Source organism: Falco peregrinus, chromosome 6 (genome assembly GCF_023634155.1).
Source record: "Falco peregrinus isolate bFalPer1 chromosome 6, bFalPer1.pri, whole genome shotgun sequence".
NCBI classification, from domain to species: Eukaryota; Metazoa; Chordata; class Aves; order Falconiformes; family Falconidae; genus Falco; species Falco peregrinus.
The window spans coordinates 69023691-69046067 of NC_073726.1; the positions used below are offsets into that span (position 1 = coordinate 69023691).

Consider the following 22377-nt stretch of genomic DNA (forward strand, 5'->3'; position numbering starts at 1 on the left):
AGGAGATTTTGTGTTCTTATCTTTGCTTGTATTCTGTAGAAGGATCAAATACCTTTTTTTTAAATTCACTACTACCCTGTAAAATAGACAAGAGTGATGCTGATTAAGCAGGAGCAGTTTCAGTGGAGGGTCACAAAGATAGTCAGGTGCTGGAGTACCTGCTCTGTGAGAAGGAGCCGAGGCAACTGGACTTGGTCATCCTGAAGATGATGTCTCACTTTGGGGGGACCTAACAGCAGCCTTCCAGGGCATATGAGGGAGTCGGGCTCTTCGCAGTGGTTCATGGTGAGAGGATTAGAGGCAACAGGCATAAATTGAAACAAAAGGTTAAGAATGATGGAAGGAGAAGCTGTTTCAGTGGTGATAGGCAGTGGAACAGGTTGCTCAGAGATGTTATGCAGGCTTCATCCTTGGAGATAGTAGAAACCTAGCTGGATACAGCCCAGAGGAACTGTAACTCAGTTCATGGCTGACCCTACCTTGGCCAGAAACTTAGATTAGAAACCTCCTGAGGTCTCTTAAAGCTTGAATTATCCTACGATACTAGGAAAGCTGAAAACATACTGGCTAATAGGGTGGTTTGTGTATTTTTTTGTATTTATATACAATTCCATTTTAAAATGGTTTCTGCCTTAAGCGACATGTGACTTTGTTCATAAGTGTTATGGAAAAATGACAGCAACACTGCAGGATGCTGGGTGATGGTTGGACCCAGATCCTTTAACAGTGAGAAGCTGGCAGTAGACTAGCATATTTGAAACCAAGAATGTAATTAGGGATTCCAAATGCTGAACTGAAGTGCCCCTGCCATGTGATCTTTGGAACAGGCTCAAGAGACATGAATGAGGGTTGTGTCAATAGTGAGAATTCAAGTGGTAGCTGATGTGATTCAGAACTTCCTTCAGTTAGTCTCCTTCATTGGCTTGGCTTTTTCCCTGCCTGTCTTTACATTCTGTTTTGAGACTTAATTTTCCTCTGGAGCTGGGTCCCGATTGCTTTTACAGATGTTTTCACCAGTAGGATTATTGCTAGCAACTTGATTTTCCAGATCTTCTTTTGAACTGGAGAAATTAAAGCAAAAGGGATTAATATACTGCATTTTTTATGTTGGCGTTGATTCAAGTGATTTCATCAAGACTTTTTCTCCTAAGTGGATATGAGAAGAGACTGAACACTACCATGGAATAATTGAACATGACTTGGTTTTGTTTTAAGATTGTAGTTGCTAGACTCCATACTGGTCACAGAATTTACTACCAGTCTTGAAGTAGCATGAAACTGGTCCTTATATGAGACTCTGGCAACAGAGTGAATAAGAATAAAGTTCTTGTTCTACACAGCGTGCTAGTTCCTTTCTCCAAATGTATTTTAGCCCATTCTTTTTCAAAGGGAAGGAAACAACAACTCTTCACCTCAAATTGTTTTACCCAAAGAGAGGTTGTCAGAATACACTGCTGGAAAGCACTTGAATACTGTCATAGGCTATTCATCTTGTGCTATCTTTAATCTGTTGAAGTTATGGAGTAGAGTAAGATCATAATCTTAGGTCACAAGCACTGGAAAATACTTTTGGTATGAAATTTGATTCTTCTGGCATGGGATTTTAAAAAGCAGTAATGTTAGAACTATTAAGATTGGGTCACATTCTGCCTGCAAAAGGATACTGACTTATTATCAATTATTTGTCCATAGTTTTGAAGTAGTGAGTAGTACCAGCCAGATCCAGGTTATCAAGCCTTGTCCTGCCTGCACCAGGGAAGTGATCTCTTGAGAATTTCTAATTTGCTTGACAACTCAACAAGTAAACTTGAAGCAGATTTGAAGTGTAACCTGGAAAACTTGATCAGAGTGCTTTGACTAATACTGATAACTAAGGTATAATGAATTCAGAGCTCTCACACAGTTTGCAGAACTCTGTATTTAGGTGGTGGTTATTGATGTTTTGGCTCTGGTGCCCTACCTTCCTACCTAGTTATATTTAATCAAGGAAAAGGTGCTAACTATTTAAGCAGGTTCAGGATAAAAGAGAAGAAAACATAATAAATGAATAGATAAAAGAATTGTAATACATAAGCCTCTAACTCTTTGTCAGGGAAGCAGTGCCTTGAAACTAAGCAAGCCAACTGCCTAATTACCATAGGATTATTTTGTATGCAGATAAATTCTTAGCTATAGATAAAGCATTTCATAATTATCTTTCAGCATTATAGTCCCCTGGCTAGAAAAAAGGGAGTAGGTTTTAGGAGGGAGAATCATCTTTAGCTCCTCTGAAGTCTTAAAATGACAGGTAGATTTTAAAATAGAAGGTGAAGTTGAAATTTGTGCATCTCTTTAATTACTGCTTTTTTACTTGAGAACAGCAAATGATACAGCATAATCTACTACTTGTTAGCAGACCTGTTTAACCTACTGTTATTTTTTTCATTAGGTATTTGAAAAGGTTCAAAGTGATGAAAATTAAAGTACTACGAAGCTGGTGTCGTCAGATACTGAAAGGCTTACAATTTCTACACACGCGTACTCCTCCCATTATTCATAGAGACTTAAAATGTGACAACATCTTCATTACTGGCCCCACTGGATCAGTCAAGATTGGAGACCTTGGTCTGGCAACCCTGAAACGAGCTTCTTTTGCCAAGAGTGTGATAGGTGAGCCTCTCCTGTTTTGGAGGCTGGTGAGCCAGCCTATCTGTTTGGGAACTTGAGTCTTCTAAGAGCTATTCTTGAAAATACATTTTCAAAGGTGCATGGTCAAAGCCTGAAAATATGTAGGCTTTTTTTCTTGACTGTTGAGGTCATTCTGTCATCCTTGATAAGATTACATGTTGAAATTTTGGTTGTGTTTTTGGTATTTGTATATTAACATTAAGTACTTTGGAACAGAGGTTCATTGCCCTGCCTGACAGTTTAGTGCAACATTGCTGATAAAACCACTCTTGACTACATAAAATCTCAAGCTTTATTATGATACTTCTTCAGTAATGTACAAATGTATTTTGGTGACCAAACAAAATTTTGATATTTAGTGTAGCATTAATTATACAGCCACCTTTGTTGTTGTCACCAGTGTTAAATATTAAATCTCTTAGACTTTGTGAGCAATCAGAAACTAAGGTACATTAAAAAGTCAATATAGAGAGATATATCGCAGTTAGACTGTGGTATAATGCCTTACTTGGGGAGTCTATAGAATGTGGATTTCTGCAAGTTGGGAGGATGTGTTGAGGAAGTATTGCCTTACACTGACTCTGTTCTTGTGTATCCACTAAAAACCTTTTCCAGAAATTGTCTTAATGGAACTAGTATAGTCTTTATTGTGAATTCTTGAAAGAGTTGGTCTTATCAGCTTTGTTTTTATAGTTGGGTGAATAGACTGCAGGGAATGAAGTTGCTCTCATTCTTGGTCTTTAGAGTTTGTTAAAAGGCAGTATTACTCAACAGTCCTGTGTTAGATTCCTGGATGAGATCAATGGTGTATACCTGTAAATTGTCTTGCAAGCTGTTGATGAAATATTTCCTGCTTAACCAGAGTATTAATAGGAAAGAAAAGTTTACAGTGTAAACAAAAAAAAAACCCAACCAAACAAAAAACCCCAAAACCAAAAAAAAACCAACCCCAAACCACCACAAACAAAACCACCAAACATTTTTCTTAAGCATACTAGTCTTCTCCATTGGAAAATTATCACTTCATATCTAGCTATCTGTTAATGGTTAGCCTTTGGATAAAAGACTGCAATTACATTATCTTTTTTTGATTTAGTGTGGTGAAAACAAACAATGTGGCTATAGAATGGTCTGTAAACTTGAATCTGGTGTCTGCAGGAAGTAATTCTGTGCTTAAATTTACAAAAAGCAAACTTGCACCTCTGGCTTTAAGTAAATTTCATACAGTGAAGTCCCTTTGGTTACAGGGGGGACGCTGTGATGCTTCTCTGGGCAATAACTTTCTGCGCACTATTTAAATGGGACTTGTTGAATCTCACGCTCTATGCCTGTAACTCAATCTCTCTGTATTTCTGAGTATTTTTGACTGTAGGATGTCCCTCACTAATGCCTGTATCTGCAGTAGGCCTATAAATATACTGCAGGTGGGAAGGTAAGTATATGAAGAAAAAGGGCTGTGGTGAGTGGCCTTTGCAGAAAATTACTTTTTATCCTTTTTTTATGAAGATTTTTGTTTGCAATAGAGTTTTTCATTGCAAGGCCTTTCCTGAACCTTTCTACTTCAAAAAGTAGATGGAGAGCACCAGGTCAGAGACTAGCTGTGGGCTCTTACCAATACTACTTCTTTTGCAGCAGAGGGCAGTCAGGTAATTTTTGAAACAAGGTTTAACGTGCCTCCTTCCTTACAGGGAGAAGAGGTAAGTGACTTAACTCTCCTTAGTATTTGGTTTGCAGCCTATGGCTAGTCTACGGTTTTCTTCTTCTTATCCCCTCCCTTCCATTTGACTGCAGCCTGATCCAGTCTGTTCTGATATTTCAGTTAACTAACAGACATAAAGGAGGAATTGCATCAGTTGTTTCATGCTGTTCTTATTCCATAAAGGCCTTGCAATGGGAGACTCACAAAGTATGTTGATGCAACAGAGTGACTAAGGGTTTCCTCCCTCTTCTTTTTGCCTCCCACTTTCTCTTGTCTCACAGGTCTGCCCATCCGCTTCCCCCTGCGGTGAGTAACGCCAGCAGCCTCTGCTCGCTTTGAGACATTTAGAGTCTGAATCGTTCTTTTAATTTAAGGTACCCCAGAGTTCATGGCCCCCGAGATGTATGAGGAGAAATATGATGAATCCGTTGATGTATATGCTTTTGGGATGTGTATGCTAGAGATGGCCACGTCTGAGTATCCTTATTCTGAGTGCCAAAATGCTGCGCAGATCTACCGTCGAGTGACCAGTGTAAGTTCCTCCCCACTACTGATTCTGAAGCTACTAGTATTAGCAGCAAAAGAGTACAGCTGAGCAGCATGGTATTGTGTGGGTGGTGAGGGGAAGAGAAGCTGATTAGAGGATTTTGGAGGAGGGGTGTAAAGTTATAGGATGGTTCAACTTACCAAGCAGTGAGTAGCCTGTAAACTATGTGAATGTAAATAACATTTTGCATGTGTTCATACTCTTCTTTCAGTATCTAAGAAGGTATTGCATAGGGTTTAAAAAAAAAAAAACCCAAACAACAAAACACATTAGAATGGTAACAGATTGTTTTCTAAGCCACTGGGGGGATGGTGGAAGTATTAATCTTGAAGATTAGTTGGTAACTTTGTTCTCTGAAATAAAGCTGGATCACAAATTCAGAGCGCTTTGGCTTAGCTGCCTGCCAAGGCAAATAATAAATTGTTACCTAGAGCAATTTTAAGGTAACAGTTTACTGAATTCCAGATGGCCCTGGGCTGCTGTGTTGGGTGCACTTCTTACAATTATGCAGTGGAAATACTTGATCAATAGCAGGAAGGTATTCCACTCTGAAAAGTGTTGGTAAGTGTGGTGGTGGAGGCATTGGAAGTGAAACCAAATAAGGCTGAGAAGGCAAGAGAGAGATTTCAGTTTGCCCATCTGACTAGACTAAGTGGAAACTGTAGAACTGTAGTACTGGGAATGCTCAGAATGGTTGTGGCTAAATGTACTTCATGATCGCTAAAACAATGTTGTGAAGACCATACACCAGTGCAGTAAAACACTGCACATGTTCAACATTCTGATCTAAATATTCAGAACGAATAGTGAGGTGGCTACTTGGGGAAGTAGAAAACTTGCTATTTTCAGAATACCTATGTGGATGTGCAAAGGGAGAGAAAAAAACCTTACCTCTTTATTTGATCCATGGATGAATAAATTCCTGTTCATCTTGTTGTGTATATATCTTGGAGAAGTTGAGGATTTACTAAACAACTTGATTTGCTTTGGAAAAATAAATTTCTCGCATTCCTGATGGCTCTCACTATAAAAAGCAGATATAATTACTGATGTAGCAGATGTGGAAGGGTCTTCATGTCAAAACAATGAATTCTGAAGGAAGGCTTGGTGAAATGAAACTATCTGTTGTTTGAAGTGGAATATTTGAGAGGCACAGAAGGAGGAAGAAAGAAGGGATAAATGGTTGGGTTTTTTTTTTGAACAGATGTTAGGCTAAGTTTTTATCCGTATATACAGGTATACACAGTGTCTTTTTTTTTTGCATGCTGGTGGGCTTATCTGTAATTTTCTAAATGGAGAGGAAAAACAAGTGTAAAGTCTAGCCTTTGCTTACAGCATATTCTGTTCTGCAAGCTATTTGGATCGGTGAAAGAAAACTAAAGTATTGTACCACTAAAACTGTTTTGGTAACTTTTGCTGTGCTTATGTATGTGTCTTGGCCAGAGCTAAAGAAGCATAATTTGGATGGGCACTTTTTCTCAGAACAGATACCGGATCTAACTGCCCTGCCCATTCCTTAAAAAGTACTAGGAACTGGACTGTGGTGAGAATCAGCTTTTGAGACAAGCTCAGGCTTGGAAATCCCCAGGTCTTAAAAAGCTGTCTTTTCCATGGTCTGTGAAGTACTTAATAATTGGAAAGCCTTGTAGGGGCTTGTGGGGGGACAAACTTATCTGGAGACTTGCTAGGGTTCAACTTAGCACTTGTTTATTATGCCTGAAGCTTTTTTCCCCCCACTATTTTTGGTTGAGTGTTGAAATTCTAAGCGGATCAGAAACACTGGTAATTTTTTGGTTTGTCCAACACCACCTTCTACTCTACCCTGCTGCTGGTGGTTCATAGATTGAATTTAAAGGTTGATTTTTATTCCCCCCCCCCCCCCCGCTGTTTCATGTAGTGCTCGAGAGCTCTAAAATGTACCTTAATATGAATTCAAGGAAATCTTGTTTTCTTTCAGAAGAAGCAAAGGACAGGAATAAAATTACATGTATATTTATCTGCTTCTAGGCAGAGAATGAAAGGCTACGTGCTTTGGTATAATTGTGTGTGTTTGTTTCATTATAGTTGCAAAGCAGGTTGTTTAAAACAAAACAACCCACAACCAACCACAAACTAAACTTGAATAACTTTAAAAGGAAGGCTTTCAGTAAAGAAAGACAAGGTTATCTGAAAATAAAACACAAACCTATCTTCACTGATAATGTGGAATTCAGTGTTTCCTCTATAATGAGGAAAGCAGAACCATGTTATGAAAGTGAAATAAAATACTTTGCATTCTGTGAAAGCTCTGTGAGCCAATGTGAAAGAGACATAAAACTTTCTGCCCTTGTCCCTCTTGAAGTAAGATTTTTCTTTCATTTCAAAGGAGACTTTAGATAATGTCTGCAGTTATGGGTGAGGGTTGAACCAGTTGAGAAATTCAGTATCTAAAAGGACAGTGTGTGAAACATCAATAACATTGGAGTCAGAAAACTTCCTGTTTAAGTGACTTCAACAGTACTTACCAGTGTCTTTCCTTCTAATGCACGTTGGAAGGTAAATGTGGTTTGTGGAAGATGTTTAATATTTCAATTTCAACCCCTTAGTTTGCTGCTTTCCTAGGCATGTTTAGGAATATTTTGAGGCTGCAGCTGTAGTCCTGCTGTGCCTTAAATGAAAGGATTATTTTCCCTAGATGAATACCTACACAGAGACCAGAGGGAAAGACAATAATAATAATGGTCTTCTATTGACAGTCCTGGAAGATCATGCTATGTAGGAGCTTAAAAACCACTGAAACCCCAAAGGCAGTAAGATTAAAGTGTGCAGCCACTCAGTGCAGGTGGTATGTATCTAAATTCAAGTAATTGCCTGCACCCCCTCTGCAGTAACTGTTTAGAAAGCAGAGTTGCTCCATTGGCTTAAAGCCTTGATATTGCTTGGGATAAAAGTCTCTGTAAAAGGTGTCTTAATGCCCAGGGTGTCCTCTCAGGTCTGGACTTGGTACTACTAGCTTACATTCTTTTCTCTAATTTTGGCTATGCATCGGTGGTTTCTTGTGGGGTTTTTTGTTGTTAGGCTGGCCTTCAGCTGCATTGTGTTTTGACTTAGACCTCTTGTGATGAGAATTGCTCTAGCTGATGCCCAGATACTGCAGCATTGTGTTGGGTGTTTTGCCAGGATTGCTCAGAGTACTCTGTTACGTGTTCTACTCTTACTGTTCAGGGTCTTCCCTCATGGTTGGAAGCAGTTTTCTAATTAAATAATACAGTTAAGTGAGCAAAGATCTAGATACCAGATCTAAAGGCTAAAGTTCCTCTTACAAGGTTAGACTTCTTGGCCCAGGCAGTTACTGTTCCTTCACATCTTGGATAATGGCACTGCTGCATGAGTCTGCTGTTAGCAAGATGCTTGTCTATATTATCTACATTGTCTTGCTGGGAAGTTTGTTTTTCCTTAAAGCAGTGCTGGGGTTCCTGAATTTTCCCTGGCCCAAGAAACAGAAATGTAATTTAAATTGTCTTTCTGGCTCACTTGAACTAGAATAATTCTTTCAATAGAAGAATCTGAGTAAATGCCTGGTTTATAAAGCCAACTGTCTACAATTTGTAGGGCTCAAGGTGTTACGCAGAACTTACCAGAACTATAAAACTAAGAAGCTGGCAGGAGTTTGACATGAGTATTGACCTTTGTTTGTACTTGCATCCCCCGGCATGCTTGGTCCAGACCCTTTCACCAGCAGTTTCTTGAGAAAGGAAAATGAGATCTGCATGTCTTGTCACTGCATAAAGGAGCCTAGCTTTCCTCTTTGTTTTCATTAAATCGTAACGTTGCAATTTTGTCTCAAACCAGTTTACTTCATTTGAAGCTATCCTCTGTTGCTCTTTGGAAATGGTTCAAATAAATTAGTGCTTAGTACTTAAAGAAATTGCAGTTCCTGGGATTTTTACCTTATTTAGGGGCAACAATACCTCTTCTGAGTAAGCGGTATGTCTCTTCATCTCTTCAGCTGGGACTGAATGCATCCAGTGGGTACTTATTGCTGCCTACTTGATCTTGGGGAAAAACATCTAAGCCTGCAAATAATTGAAAATAAGCTGCACTATTAAGGTAGTCTTGCCTGTTCCTATTGTTTTTTTGTTTTTTCCTCCTCTGCCCTCTTGTGCAGACACAACTGTCTGTGTGATATGCTACTAGATTAGGGAATCTCCCTGCCCCCCAAATTTTTCCCCCAATTCTGCACCGTATCAGAGCAATACAGACAGTTCCAATACAAAACATAATCAAGATACTTAATTCTGTTACATACTCAGTCACACACACAAAAAAAAAGAGTGTAGTATCTTGATAAAATTGAGGAAGATTTCCCCGTCTGATTTCATTCCTCTCTGGAGACTGGTATTTCCTTGGCCTGTTCCATGCATATTTCAATTAAACAATTTGTCACAGGAAATATTTGAAATGGGTTTACATGTGCATTGAAATGAAAACAGAGATATTTAAGAAATCATATTTAAGATGTCTGTTCTATAATCTAGTTTGTCTGGAAAGCAATGCAGTGAAGGCATAACTAACTGCAGTATCTTCAGCCACTTTATCTCAGCCTCTGGTGAGACCAGTGTAACCCATGCAGTTGCCTCGAAGGCTGGCTTGGTTTTTTTTCTTTGCTCATGTTGCAGTTACCACTCGCAGATGTGGTATAGACATTGATTACTTTAACACTATATTTCCTTCAAGCTTTCTTTTTAAAGCACAGATTATTTTTATAGCTGTGTAGAGAGCCTGATCATTCAATCTCTAATACTTGGATGTCCCAAGTCTTAAATTTTCTAGGTGATTGACTCGTTCAGGGACTAGTAAAAAAGACAGTTTATGGGTTTATTAGGCAGTTTTGTCTCATTCTTGCATATCTACTACTAACATGAAAATCCAAACATGTTCATTGCAAAAGCAGTAAGACCATCCTTAGCTTAAAAGGTAATCAGCTGACTATAAGCAGTAACTTTCTTTTCTTTCACCCCCTCCCATTACGTAACTTACCTTCTAAGTTCTCCTGATGAACTTGTGCTCTATACTTAATTTTCTCCATGTTTACTTTGACAAAGTTGTTTGCAGAGAAGAGACTGAACTTTTGGTGAAAGCAAGGACAAGTGCAAAACTTAAATGTCTGCCTTGTGAGCTGGCCTTATGATAAGAAGAGGAAAAAAAACCACTTTGCATTTTGACTTTAAAAAAAAAAAAAAATGTACTAAAGTGTTCTACAGAGTGGGCACAACATTTTTGTTCTCTGATCTACAGAGCTTAAAAAGAGGCCCAAGGGAACAAGGTACATAATGAGTAACCTGACTAGGCAGTGTCTAACTGGTTTAAAAATCCTTAATTTCCCTAACTGGTGGGAACTGAAGCTCACTGGTTAGTGTGAAGGTCATGCTTTTGGCTAGCAACCAGGCAGTTACAAAATGCTGTAGTTTGGTCAATTGAGATGAAATTAATCTTTTTTTTTTCGTGTCTTAAAATTTAGACATCATAATTGTCTAGACTTGTCAACTACCTCACTTTCAGTAGAGATGCAATGGGCAAAATATCCCAGCTCTTTTTTCCTTATTCCTGAGGGGTCCTAGGGAGCAAATATAAATGCTTAACCTTTAGACTTATGATTCATTTTAATGGAAGTGCATAATGCACATTGAACGTCCTGTTTTGCTTTCTGAAAACAGTATGTGACTTCTTCTGGGCATATGTAAAACTCTGTTTCTTTACCTTGAATAACTTGATTTCTTGGCCTGGTTCAGATAGATACAGAGACGCCCTTCCTATCAAGCTTTCAAGTGGAAAAAGCATTGCAGAAAAAAGTCAATGGAAAAGTAGGGGGGGGAGGGGGGGGAGGTAACCCTCAAACAGAATAAGCGGTCTTGTTAAACCAGATACTGAGACCACAAATCTTCAACCAAGCACAGGAAACAGATTAATTGAAAAACATGGCAAACTCTTGTGTTCATTGAAAGAAGAAACTTCATGTACTTAAGTATCAAATGGAAAAAAAAAATCACTTCAGATGCAGTTCCTCTGCATCATGCTGAATGGACTAAAGAATACTTAAGCTTCTTCCACTTGCCTCTTGTAGCTGTTAACTCAGTTGCAGGCATTTTGCTGGAATGTCTTAAAGAGTGAATAATCTTCCAGGGTGGAGGTTCTGAATTGATGAATCTGTGACAGAAATCTTAGCCTTAAAAATGGAAGATGGGAATTTGAGGTCTTGAAGCATTAGTATCTCAAGAAGCTTTGCATGTTAGATTAGAAGTCGTCTTTAAGAAATGACTAAGTAGAAAAAAGTGGGGATCAGCTTGAACACTGAGATGTAACATGCTGAATGGTTTGCACAGCTAGGGCAGATGGTACCTGAGGTTGGAAGGAAAAAGGCTCATTCAACTGAATTCCTTTCTAATAGTAGCTTATGAGTTGCTCTTAAAGGCATCCGTACTATTCAGCATCAAAAGCCTCTAGATGACAACTAAAACTGTGTTGTTAATAATGGTGGTGTAAAAAAAACTTGGTCTGAAGTGAAAGAAGATCTTTCTTATTTATATTGTTTACTGCTGAGCCTGGAATGTGTCTCTTAGCAATTTTGAATTGGATATGATTTTAAAATTAATTGGGAATTAAAAGCCAGGGAAGGGTGTGAGCTTTGGTAGAGTTGCATAAAATCAAGATCTGATGTATTTTTAAAATCTGAAATTCTAAAATTTGGTGGTATTGCAGTTTCCAATGTGTTTTTAGAAACCTAAATAGGTTCATAGAGTACTGAGTTAACAGTGTATGTTTAAAAAATTTCAAAGTTCATTATCCATTAAGGATCAGGCCTTTTAAAACTGTGATACTATTTAATAATGTCCTGTACTGACATCTGTTTAGCTCTTATATTAACAGAGATTAATTTAATTTAACAAGAGATGGGAAAGTGACTTTTCTTAGGAACAGGGAGGTGCTAAGTGTTGTTTATAATGCCTGGCTTTGAAGTGTGATAAGAACTATTAACAAATCACTGAAACGTTACTGTGGGGAGACTGGTAGTTTAATGTTATTTGTCAGTGTAGTGCCACTAGTCAAAAATACGGACATTAGGAATGCGTGGACTACTATTTCTTGTCCTGCCAACTGTACTGCTACAATTGCACAGGGTTAGGAATGGGGTAAGTCCAAGACAGTTTTAGTCTTGTGGAAGTTCACAGGGGTGTTGAGTAATAATAAGTTATTTTGAGGTTATGATGTGATTCATAGGCCAGGACTCCACCAAAATCTACATAAACTCTTTATAGTTACCTCCAAGTTACTTAGGGCTGTTGCTAGAGCAGGCAGTGACATGGGGGCACATACGCCTGTTTGAATGCTTTTGTTTGCTGCTGTATGAAAGAGTGGAGGTCACCAAAGTTGAATGTGATTTTGCAGATATAGCTTATTCCCAAAAGTAGAAACACACAATAGAGTAAAATACATGTATAAGAAATTCTGTTGCTTATTATGCATAATGTTTTTCTGCTGAAGAGAAAAGTCTGTTGCTTTTTTTTGTCTAGTGTAAGCATTTGGAAACTTCCTAACACTATGAGCTTGTGTCTTTCTTTTAAGATAAACATCTCTGAGACATTTTTCTACCTTACCACCTATTACCACCATCATAAACTTTTCTGCATAGGAGCGGTACTTTTTAAGACCGTACTTCAAAACTGTTGAACCTTTTGGTATGTAAATAGAAGTCCTTAAGTCCTACTGGAATAAGTCATAACATAAAAGGAATGATGACTTTTGGTCGTTGTCTGAATTGTGCGCTATTTTTGGTGTTTGCAATGTTATCCTAGGCCTTTTAGTAGGTATCATCTTTTGAGGGCTAGTTCTGGTACCAGATGTATTTTGTAGTTCATGTTGGATCATTCTTTTTAATTCAGTTCAGAGTCCACTAGATGTGTGGCTTTTGAATTACTGTTGCTGTACTTGAATTTAAAGATGAATACCAGATGATGGTTTTCTATCAGAATGGTAACTGATTAAAGCAGAGAATGCAACAAATCTAGTTTGATTTTTTCAAAAATATATTTTCCATACTGAAAATAGAAGACACTTTTAGTACTATGTCCCTGTAGCATTTCTAAATTTATAGCACTGAAATGTGTGTCCAAGCATGTCTGTTTTTTTTTTTTTTTAAAGCCATTTCCAAGCTGAAGTCTCAATAAAGCAGAAGATCATTCAGCTAGTTCAGGACGTTCACCCCTGCATATTCTTGTTTGCATGATATAGGTGGCATCCCTGCTCCTAAGCGTGAGGTTAGAGAACAGTGCACAACAGATTAAACTAATCTTACTTTTACACTCTTGTGCAAGAGCAAAAACTGAAAAGTTAGCACCCGGTGCACTTGATCAGTCAGACTTTACTGTTGTTTCGAACTTACATCCTCATGCTGTGTGTTTCTAAACGAGGCCCTTTTCACTGTTAATGTGCACCAGTATCCTAATTGTTCGCCAGCTAAACACTAAGGAACTGTGTCCTGCCTTGTAGTTACAAAATTTCCTGTTCTAGAGCTTGAGAAGTTTCTTCTATTCATTAGAATTGGTGCAGTTACAGTAGGCTGAGAGTCGTTAATCTACTTTTTAACTGAAAAATTAGCTAGTCATAAGGGCTCCAGATTCTTAGGACTTCTGAAATAGGTTGATATTTACCTGAAGGTGCTGAAGTACAGTGAACTGTCATGTCTAAAGTAAAAACTTAAAATGCCTGGTGTACTGGGCAAGTCAATGAGTGAGTTGTAAGGCATGGTCTGTATTCAGCAGTAGTGCATAGCATAATCTGTATTTTGATATTGTCACAGATAACAGTCTGTGTGGGGTTTATTGCTTTGTTATAGCCTTTTACTTGAGAGTGCTGGAAAGGATCACAGCCAACGATTTCTAGGAAGAGTTATGGCTAGTTCATGTTCAAATTTAACTGTGTAGAAACAGGAGCAGAACTGTAGCCTACTATACAGGTCTTGTAAGGTTTGTAATGCTTTAAATTCTTTGGCTTTAATAAGTAAAAATGCAGTACTGAGACACTGGCAAAGAAGTTGGTTAAGCAGTCGGTGTCTTGTGACTCCCTGGGCTTGGAGACCAGTTGTAGAGTACAGATGTGGAGGTGACAGTGAGCAGTGATGGCTAGTCAAATGAGGAGTCAGTTTTATTCTTTTCACCCAAGATTATCTCATATTTAAACAACCTCATAAACTTTAGGAATAAGCAGTTAGTATGGATGTGTCGCTCAAAACACAAATATACCTTCTGTGCTGTGTATAACAACTTTTAATCATGTATGTTTGGGAGCTTTTATTTGCTGTTTTGACTGGCCTCTATTAATGGCTCAAATTGAGAGTACGTGGTAAATAGAGGAGGAAAAGTTTCTAAGTTGTCATCAGTTGGGCTGCAGCAAGCAGGCCTGTATAAATACTACAGTACCTCTGTTGTCCTTTACAATTTGTGAAATCCAGGCAAACGTGGTGTTGCAAGTTGTGAAGACAGCTGGTCTGGAGAAATTTAAGAATGATGGGACTTAAGTTACTTACACACCTGCATTGCAGAGGGTGAGGACCAACTGGTTAAGCTATTTCAGTGACATAGAGCTCTCGAATAGCTGAGATATGAATTTTGATCTCAGTTGAGTTCAAAAGGTGCAATTGCTGGTTTTGATGAGACGAAAACTAGGCCTGTCCTAGTCTAAATAGTGCCTCATGAGCTAACTCTAGCTCACTGAAAGCTTTCATCTGCTCCTACTGCTTGTATTGCAGTAATGCTATTTATTCTGTTGGGATAGTGATCTGGTGCAGGGCTTATTCTGCAGGATTTACTGATTTAATTCTTGGCAGAATTATCAATTGTCCAGGATTAATTGCTATGAAAATACTGAAATCAGAGAAGCTAAATTTTCAAATTGCTATGAAAATACTGAAATCTGAGAAGCTAAATTTTTATGTATTAGATGTGTTGCATTGTTTTAAATCCTGCCCCCCCCCCCCCCCCCCGCAGTCTCAACTACTCTAGCTTGCTTTTTAACAAGAAAGATAAAAGCCATCTTCTGTAAGCAGCCCATATCTCTCTTGAACCGAGTAGATCTTAAGCTGAATTCTTCCTTTTCACAATAGGTATTTGATTGGACTGGAATGAGAATTATTGATTAGTTCTGGGTGCGCCCTGTGTGAAATTAAGGACTAAATCTGAAAGATTGTTTCTAGAACAGGCAACAGGATTAAGATGAAGGAATAGAGATGGAAAAGGTGGTGAAATGGTTAAACATGTAGGTTTTGAGAGCTGGGTAAGTTAACTAATAGGTGGTGAAATTTAGGAGATCATGGGGTAAACCAATTTAAATGCCATATGTACCATTGCCTGGGGGGCTTCTTTGAGACTGTGGGGAAGGAGGTAGGACCATTGGCTTGTTTTCCACTGGAATCATATGCTCTGTCTAAATTCCTGGAATTAATGGTTTGTGGCAGCCTGGGACTGGCACAAACTAGAATGGTAACAACTTAGCAAAAAGAAAATGTAGAGACTTTAATTACTTTGTTTGTGTGATTTGACTTTGCTACCGATTCTATTAGCCTCTGGACTGCAACATTAGAACATTTGGTTTGAGAAGATTAATCAGTTACAGCAGATTTCTTTCAAGCTCTGCTTTTATAGCACCTTTGGAAAGAACCAAGCAAGAATTGTGGTTAGATTGGGACAGGTGGACTCGGTGCTTGTTAAAAGCTGAAACATTTAATGTTCTTTGCAGGTCATGTGGTGTACCCCAGAAAAGTGTAGCCTTAATTACCAGTGCAAAATGTTAAGATTTTTATTCCACTGAAGTAGATTTGCTTTGACTGCAGTGTGTCTGTGGAGATGTTAATCAACAGTTTATTTCTTTTTTGGGGTTACAAAATGTCGTAGCTAAGTGGTTGGAAGGCCAATCAACATAGCAGGATCTTTAATGATCCCTTTTCCCTTGACTCCTCTAGAGATTCACAGCTGGTGGAGAGGATTTCTAAAATGCTCAGTAAAAGATCTAAAAGTATTGCTTTTGCAACATTGATGTCATGTGATATAATAACAACACTAGGATAACTGTGGTATACTTGAGGAACCAAGTATGCTCTTTTGGGCTGAAAAGTGATCTTGATTTGAAATTGAATTTTATCACAGTCTATCATCACTAGTTGGTCAAAAATAATTTCAAACTTCAGAATGGTGTACGTGGTCTTTCTTAGCATTGTTCCTGATGTCCTTCCAAAAACACACAAAGCCCCGAATTGGACAAGTCATTTTCATTTAGTAAGCAAGTTTTATAACGGCTGTTTGAATCTAGATACTGGGGGGGGGGGGGTTGAAACCACCTTGGACTTCAGGTTTAGGTTTAAAGTCGAGCAAAAGACATTCAAAAATACAACTCTAGATTATTTGTGTGCATGTGGTGTAAAACAAGCAGCAATGTGGTTTTCTAACTTTGTCAAACAATTTGAAAATTACCTTCAAATACCTATTCCCTTACATTAAGGACCTAGTAAAAGGAAAGCAGATGATGTTGCCAATGGTAGCAGAATGCAGTTGCCAGGAAGGAGGGAGGTGGAATCTATTATGTTATCCCAGTGCAGACTTGTGTGTTCTGTTAGGACTAAATTGTAGTCAGCTGTATGTATAATTTCTGTAGCTCCATGGAAAGAGGAGAAACGGCAGCTGTATTTAACCCCCTGTACAAAACTAGTACCGGCAGCCTTGGGTCAGAACAACAGGGCGACAGGCCTGTTCCCCTCTGCTTGGAAGTGTACTTCAGCAGCAGGAGGGGACTGGGTGGTGATCCTCCATGCAGGCTTAAACCTGGGTGGAGAATAGGCAGAGCAGCCAGGGGGAGGGGACGGGGTGTGGGGCGGGGACATGCGGGAAGGAAAGGATCCCTGCACTGCCTCTTCTTCCCCCGCCTTGCAGTTAGCTGGGCAGGCCCGAAAGGGCACGCTTACCCCTTGGCTTTTACCGATTCTTTCAATTCTGTTCAGTATTTGAGTGGCAAAAGCAGATACTAAGCTCAGATCACGGCAGCCTCATGTACTGGACTTGGAAAAGTAGAAGAGGTGTCAAACAGAAAACAATGCTCCCTTCTAACATTGATGTCTGCTTTCCTTCCGCTGTGCGTTAAGTCCACAGCCTAGTGGATTCCCATCGGAAACTAGCACTTAACTAACTCTTTGGTGTGTGCGTGTGTCTTTTCCTGATGGATTTTACAAAAAGAGAGATCTGTCCTGTATTTGTAATTGTTAGTTCCCACTGCTGCTGCTCTCACAAGGATTGTGTTAAAGAGGTAAGTAAGAATTTCAGCTCTGTAAAGTGTGTTTAGCCACAGCAAAGGATTTTTGGGGGTGCATCAGAATTCTTGAAGAATCCGTTGGACTGTTTTACACTTGCATAGCTTGGGTCTTCAGCTTTTAAACTTGACTGTACTTTTTTCCCTGTAGTTTTTAAACTGTCGATTAAAATCCTGAACAGCAAGGCTGGAGCACTTGCTACTTCTGCTATTTTCCACCTGTGGTGTTACTCCAAATTTAACTATTTTTTAAAATTTGAGATTGAGGGTATGTTACACCACCTCTGTCTTCATTTTGGTTTGGTGTAAAAGTTACGCAACACTGATTGTACTTTATGTAGTAAATGTTACTTTTGTTATCTCTTGCATTAGAACAAGATGTTAAACCACTGACTCAGTAGTCTGGTGATCTAACTGATGCAAAATACTACGTGTTTTTAGGCAAAAATTGTGAAGAGGAGTTCTGGGTAGCTTATACTTTGGTGTTTAAAGTAACTTGAAAACCTAGTGTTTTTAAGAATACCTAACTTGCCTTTAATGGATCAAATAACCATATGAATGTGGATGTTGAATTTTAAAACACACTTTTTTCACCTGATGAAATTCTGATAAAATAACAAACTTCACCGTATCTAAGATAAGTGAAATATGAAAGCTCTTCTTATGTGTAATGTGAAGACTGTTAAGATAAGTATTTAGTTTTGCATCAGTTGCGCTTTGGTGGTACCTACATATATGCCCACATTTTAGAGGTGCTCTCAAAATTTAAGTGTTCAGTGGGTTTAAAGTTGGCACTTCTTTCAAAAGAAGCTGTTCAGCCCTTGTTAGCTATTGTACTATCGCTTTCTTTCTATAAGCCTGAGAGCTAGTGCAGCAGTGTAGGGAGCCAGACTGGGGACCTTCAGCTCACTGGAAGTAGCAGCAGACTTTTTTGGTTGGATTTGTTTCAAGCCTGATGAACACCATGATCTGGTTCATTGTGAAGTTGTATGAATGTATGTGCTGGCGACAGGGAGGAAGTGGCATGGCTGTGGAAATGGGAGATGGAGAACAGGAGACTTGCTTTCAGCAGCCGTGCCAGTTCAGGCTATTTTAGGTGGTAGCTTGAGAAAATGTTGATGCTTTCTTTGCATGCCTGCCTGTTATACCTGTCTACACTTTTTTTTTCCTCTGCAAGAGCTCTTCCTTCTATTTTTTTTTTTTTTTTTTTAGAAGACTCAAGAACTGCTAGTGAGGTTCAGGTGTTTAGCTCTTATTAAACTGCCATGGGGGAATTGGACTGGTAAACTAAAAGATGAGTTGTCTTGTGATTGACTCTTCTAAGGAGTTTGGGGACCAGGAGAGGCACATAAGAATGTGCCCATCTTGCAGTAAGTGTGGTAAAAAACAGGAAATCCTGAATGGCTTAGCATGTACTTGAGTGGCTTTGGGTGCAGAAAGTAATGAATGTATGCTTGGCTGCACAGCTCATTTGATCTTAAGGACACATGAAGGTTATGTGAATTGCAGGGCCTGGCGTGGCCTCACTGGTTTCTCTGTGATGGCCAACGAAGGTGCACCCTCAGTTCTGCCTAGGATGCCTAGGAAAGGGTTCACTGATTTATTGATTTCTATCATTCCTAGTATCCTCTCTCTTGTTATGTAAAATAGTTTGATATTCCCCTAGTGTTTGGAGGACCTAAAAAAAAATATATTTTTTTAAAAGTTGATGGTACTTAGGTGGCCTGGACTTCAGTGTAAGGGGTACTGTTGGCTTTAGGCCCTACTGTGAGCTTCTCTCAGATTTTCTGAGGAGCAGATAGGAACATAGAAGCTATGCTGGAGGAGGCTGGTGGGAGCCTCTGTAAGATGGCCCTCATAGAAGGACCTGAAGATTTTGAATACGTATTTAATTTCTTTCAGGGTAGCAGACTGAATTACTGATTTTTAGAAACTGTTCTTAGCTTTACCTGTTCAGGTTTAATGCAAGAACAGAGCATGTGATAGAATAGTTAACATGAAAACTCATGTTCTGGCTTTATGTTAGTATTTTGCTGTACCAGTTGTCTTACTCATCCTAGCTTTTACTTTTTCTGAGATTGCCACAGATCTGACATCTTCCTTCTGCTGGCACAGTGTAAATGAACATACACACGAGCTGCTGTGCTGTGTCTGGGGCTTGAGCTGTTTAGGAGATGCAGATGTTTTAAACTTTAGCAAATTTGGATACAAATATATGCAATAAGCAGTTGAATAATTATTGCTTAGATTATATATGTATGTGTATATAGCATAACGTTTAATTATGTATAGGAATATATTTCTGCATGTATGAACCTCAGCTCCTGGGGCCATATTTTAAGCTTGGTCATAATTAAAGGTGAGTGTCTGTGACTAGTCTGCTATAGGAGCAAAGACACATACAAACAGGTACTTGATGCCAGTAATAAACACTAAAACATGTTTTATAAATCTCTATAGAATGTGAGGCTCTGCGATGTCCTGCTAGGAAGCTGGAGATTTGTGATATGACCTGGTTAAAGTATATTGAACTTGCCCATCCAAACTTTGATCTGGTGTCTTAGCAGCTGAGGCATTGATCTCCAGAAGTCTTAATGTTCAGTGAAGCTTTTAAAAGCATTAAGCTAATGTTAACTGACAGACTGTGTTTCAGGGCTTATTCTAGTCACAATACACTCTTCAGTTCTGTGAATTTGAACTGCTGGAATATTGTAAGAGCAAATTTTAGAGAAAAGAAATAGATAACCAGAATGGTGTTGTTACAGGAAGGTTTTTTCAAAGTGAAAACTTTTTTTTTCTTACAGGATTTATGTCCTTTTAAAAATTTGTGATATAATACCTATGTAAAATGTAGTGACAAATACCTCTGTTCTTTGCTGAAAGACTAGACTCAGTGCTTCTCCCAGACTTGTGTTTGCATCAGTTACAAGTTGACGTTGACTGTGCCCTCTCCTGGAAGAGTGTGGTAGAGAATATTTTAGGTAGCGGACATATGGAGTCAATATACTGCCAAGTCTGGCCAAGTGGGAGAAAATTATCTAAATGTAGATGGAAATTATTATGGTATAAAGTCTCTGTGTTCAGTTAAATGAAGGTCTGTGGTTGCAAAGGCTCTGGTTCAAAGACTTGAACTTTTGCGTTTCAAGACTTATTTTCTGCTGGCAATAGAGGAAGGGGTGTGTGTGTGTGTGTCATGTCTTGATGTCCCCATTAGGTGGGCAGCAGTATTATGTAGGGTATTGGGAGGAATACTTTCTGGTTAGACATGAATCATTATACTTGTACTGCTACTACATTCATTTCTATACTTCAGATCCTGTGTTTTTCACTTTGTTTAGTTGTGATTTACCAGTTGCACAGGATCAGATGTATCAAGTGTATGATTTCAGGTTTGTTTGGCTTGAAAACTCCTAATGTAGCAGTTTGAACAGGATGTCTTTACGCTCTCTTGGTCTGTGGTCTTAAGTACAGAATTTGAAGCTAAAGGCTGAATCAAGTAAAATTGAATGCCAAATTGTCCCCAAAATAGAGATTCTGACCTTGATTAAGTGATGAAACTTGGCGCTCTGCCTGTAGTGTTGCAGAATTCCCAGGTGGTCATACCTCACAGCCTGTTTGCTTTACTGATTTGAGTAGCTGATTATACTTAAATTTTGTTTTGCTCTCTCCCAATGGCTTTAGTATGTATTGGAGAAGGGATTGCCATGTGTTGTTGAAGGGCTTTTGTAAAGGTCTGTATTGCTAAGCTCATTTTCCTGAACTCAGGACAGTAGTGATGCAGGAGTGTGGTTTGGATATAGTAGGTGTTCTGGGGAGAGCTAAGCTACAGGAAAATGTTGTGCTTTTTAATTTAATTTTATTTTTTTTAAACATTGGACATTTAATGATCTAGTCAGATCATTCTGGGCTAAAGTTCTTGCTGTAAAATCAATCTATGCCAAAATTACTGCATATAATGGCATGTTGGAAACATTCTGGGAAGCAGCATCGTGTAGGTTCATGCGTTAGTGTTACATAGGAATCATTTTCTTCCATTCTTAGTCCAGTCTGTGTACTTGCTTCTAACCAGGATACCTTCTGTGGAAACTAAATGGTTCTCTTATCATAACTGAGACCCTAACTGCTAAAGCCTTCTTTTGTGGAAATGTAGCTGAGAAATGGGGCTGAGGGGGGATGTTTGTAAAAGATGAACAGTAAGATTGGGGTCAGATTTCTTAATAAGTAGGACTAGTGGGGAATTCAGGCCAGTTACCTGTTGAGTCAAAACAGCCTGTAAACACAACCAAAACTTAAATCAGCTGGGGATTCCAGTTTCTATGTTGTTACTTATGTGTTTCAGGGTGTCAAGCCAGCCAGCTTCGATAAAGTAGCAATCCCTGAAGTGAAGGAGATTATTGAGGGATGCATTCGGCAAAACAAAGGTGAAAGGTAAGTACTACCTTTTCAGATAGAGGTATGACTGAGTCTTACCTGTGATGGTACCAGATCCAGTTCCTGGGATCTTCTGTGTTATGTTGGAAAGCTAGTATTACTTCTGCAGCATCTAATCTGTGGTAGATTCTTACTCAATGATTATTCGAGAGAATGAAATGTCAGGAAAAGTTCAAATGCTGTAGTAACCATCCATGTCAGTTTATTCAGAAATTCTACTGCTTTTAATAAAACTTTGGCCTAGTCAGCAAAACAGTGGAAGACAATCCTTCTGGGTTCCCAGGTATTTGGATTACTTAGTTGGTTTGTTATTCTGTAATCCTTTGTTTTTCCTGTCCCTTTGATTTTTGTTGGTGTGTTATGGCTGATTATTTTGAGGGCTTTTTTATTTTTCAAATTCTTGCTGCTCATTTTCATCTACATTTCTACTCAGTGATTCACTTATACCATTACAGGAGATCTGTAACTGCTTTGATGGCTTATTTGTGGGGTTTATTTTGTTTTCAGATTTTACATAGTTACTGCTTACTGAATGTCCAACTTGAGAATGCTTTAGCCTTTGAACCTCCTTTAGCCTCCAGCTGTTTTGTTCAGAGCTACTTTTGTCAGTTTATGGGTGTTTATTAATCCCCTTCTATTAATTCTTGAAGTTCTACACCTGATGGCATTGCTGTATATTTTTAATTTATGGGGTTTTTTCTTG

The 22377-nt window shown here is 38.7% G+C and overlaps 1 protein-coding gene across 1 annotated transcript in view; it reads left to right on the plus strand.

The window, feature by feature from the left end:
* The window catches only part of WNK1 (WNK lysine deficient protein kinase 1), a 104854-nt gene that overhangs the window by 37201 nt on the left and 45276 nt on the right, over positions 1-22377 (plus strand). The window contains 3 exon segments of the mRNA XM_055808139.1: positions 2429-2649; positions 4741-4898; positions 21583-21671. Of these exon segments, the coding sequence (XP_055664114.1) occupies positions 2429-2649; positions 4741-4898; positions 21583-21671 (468 nt within the window).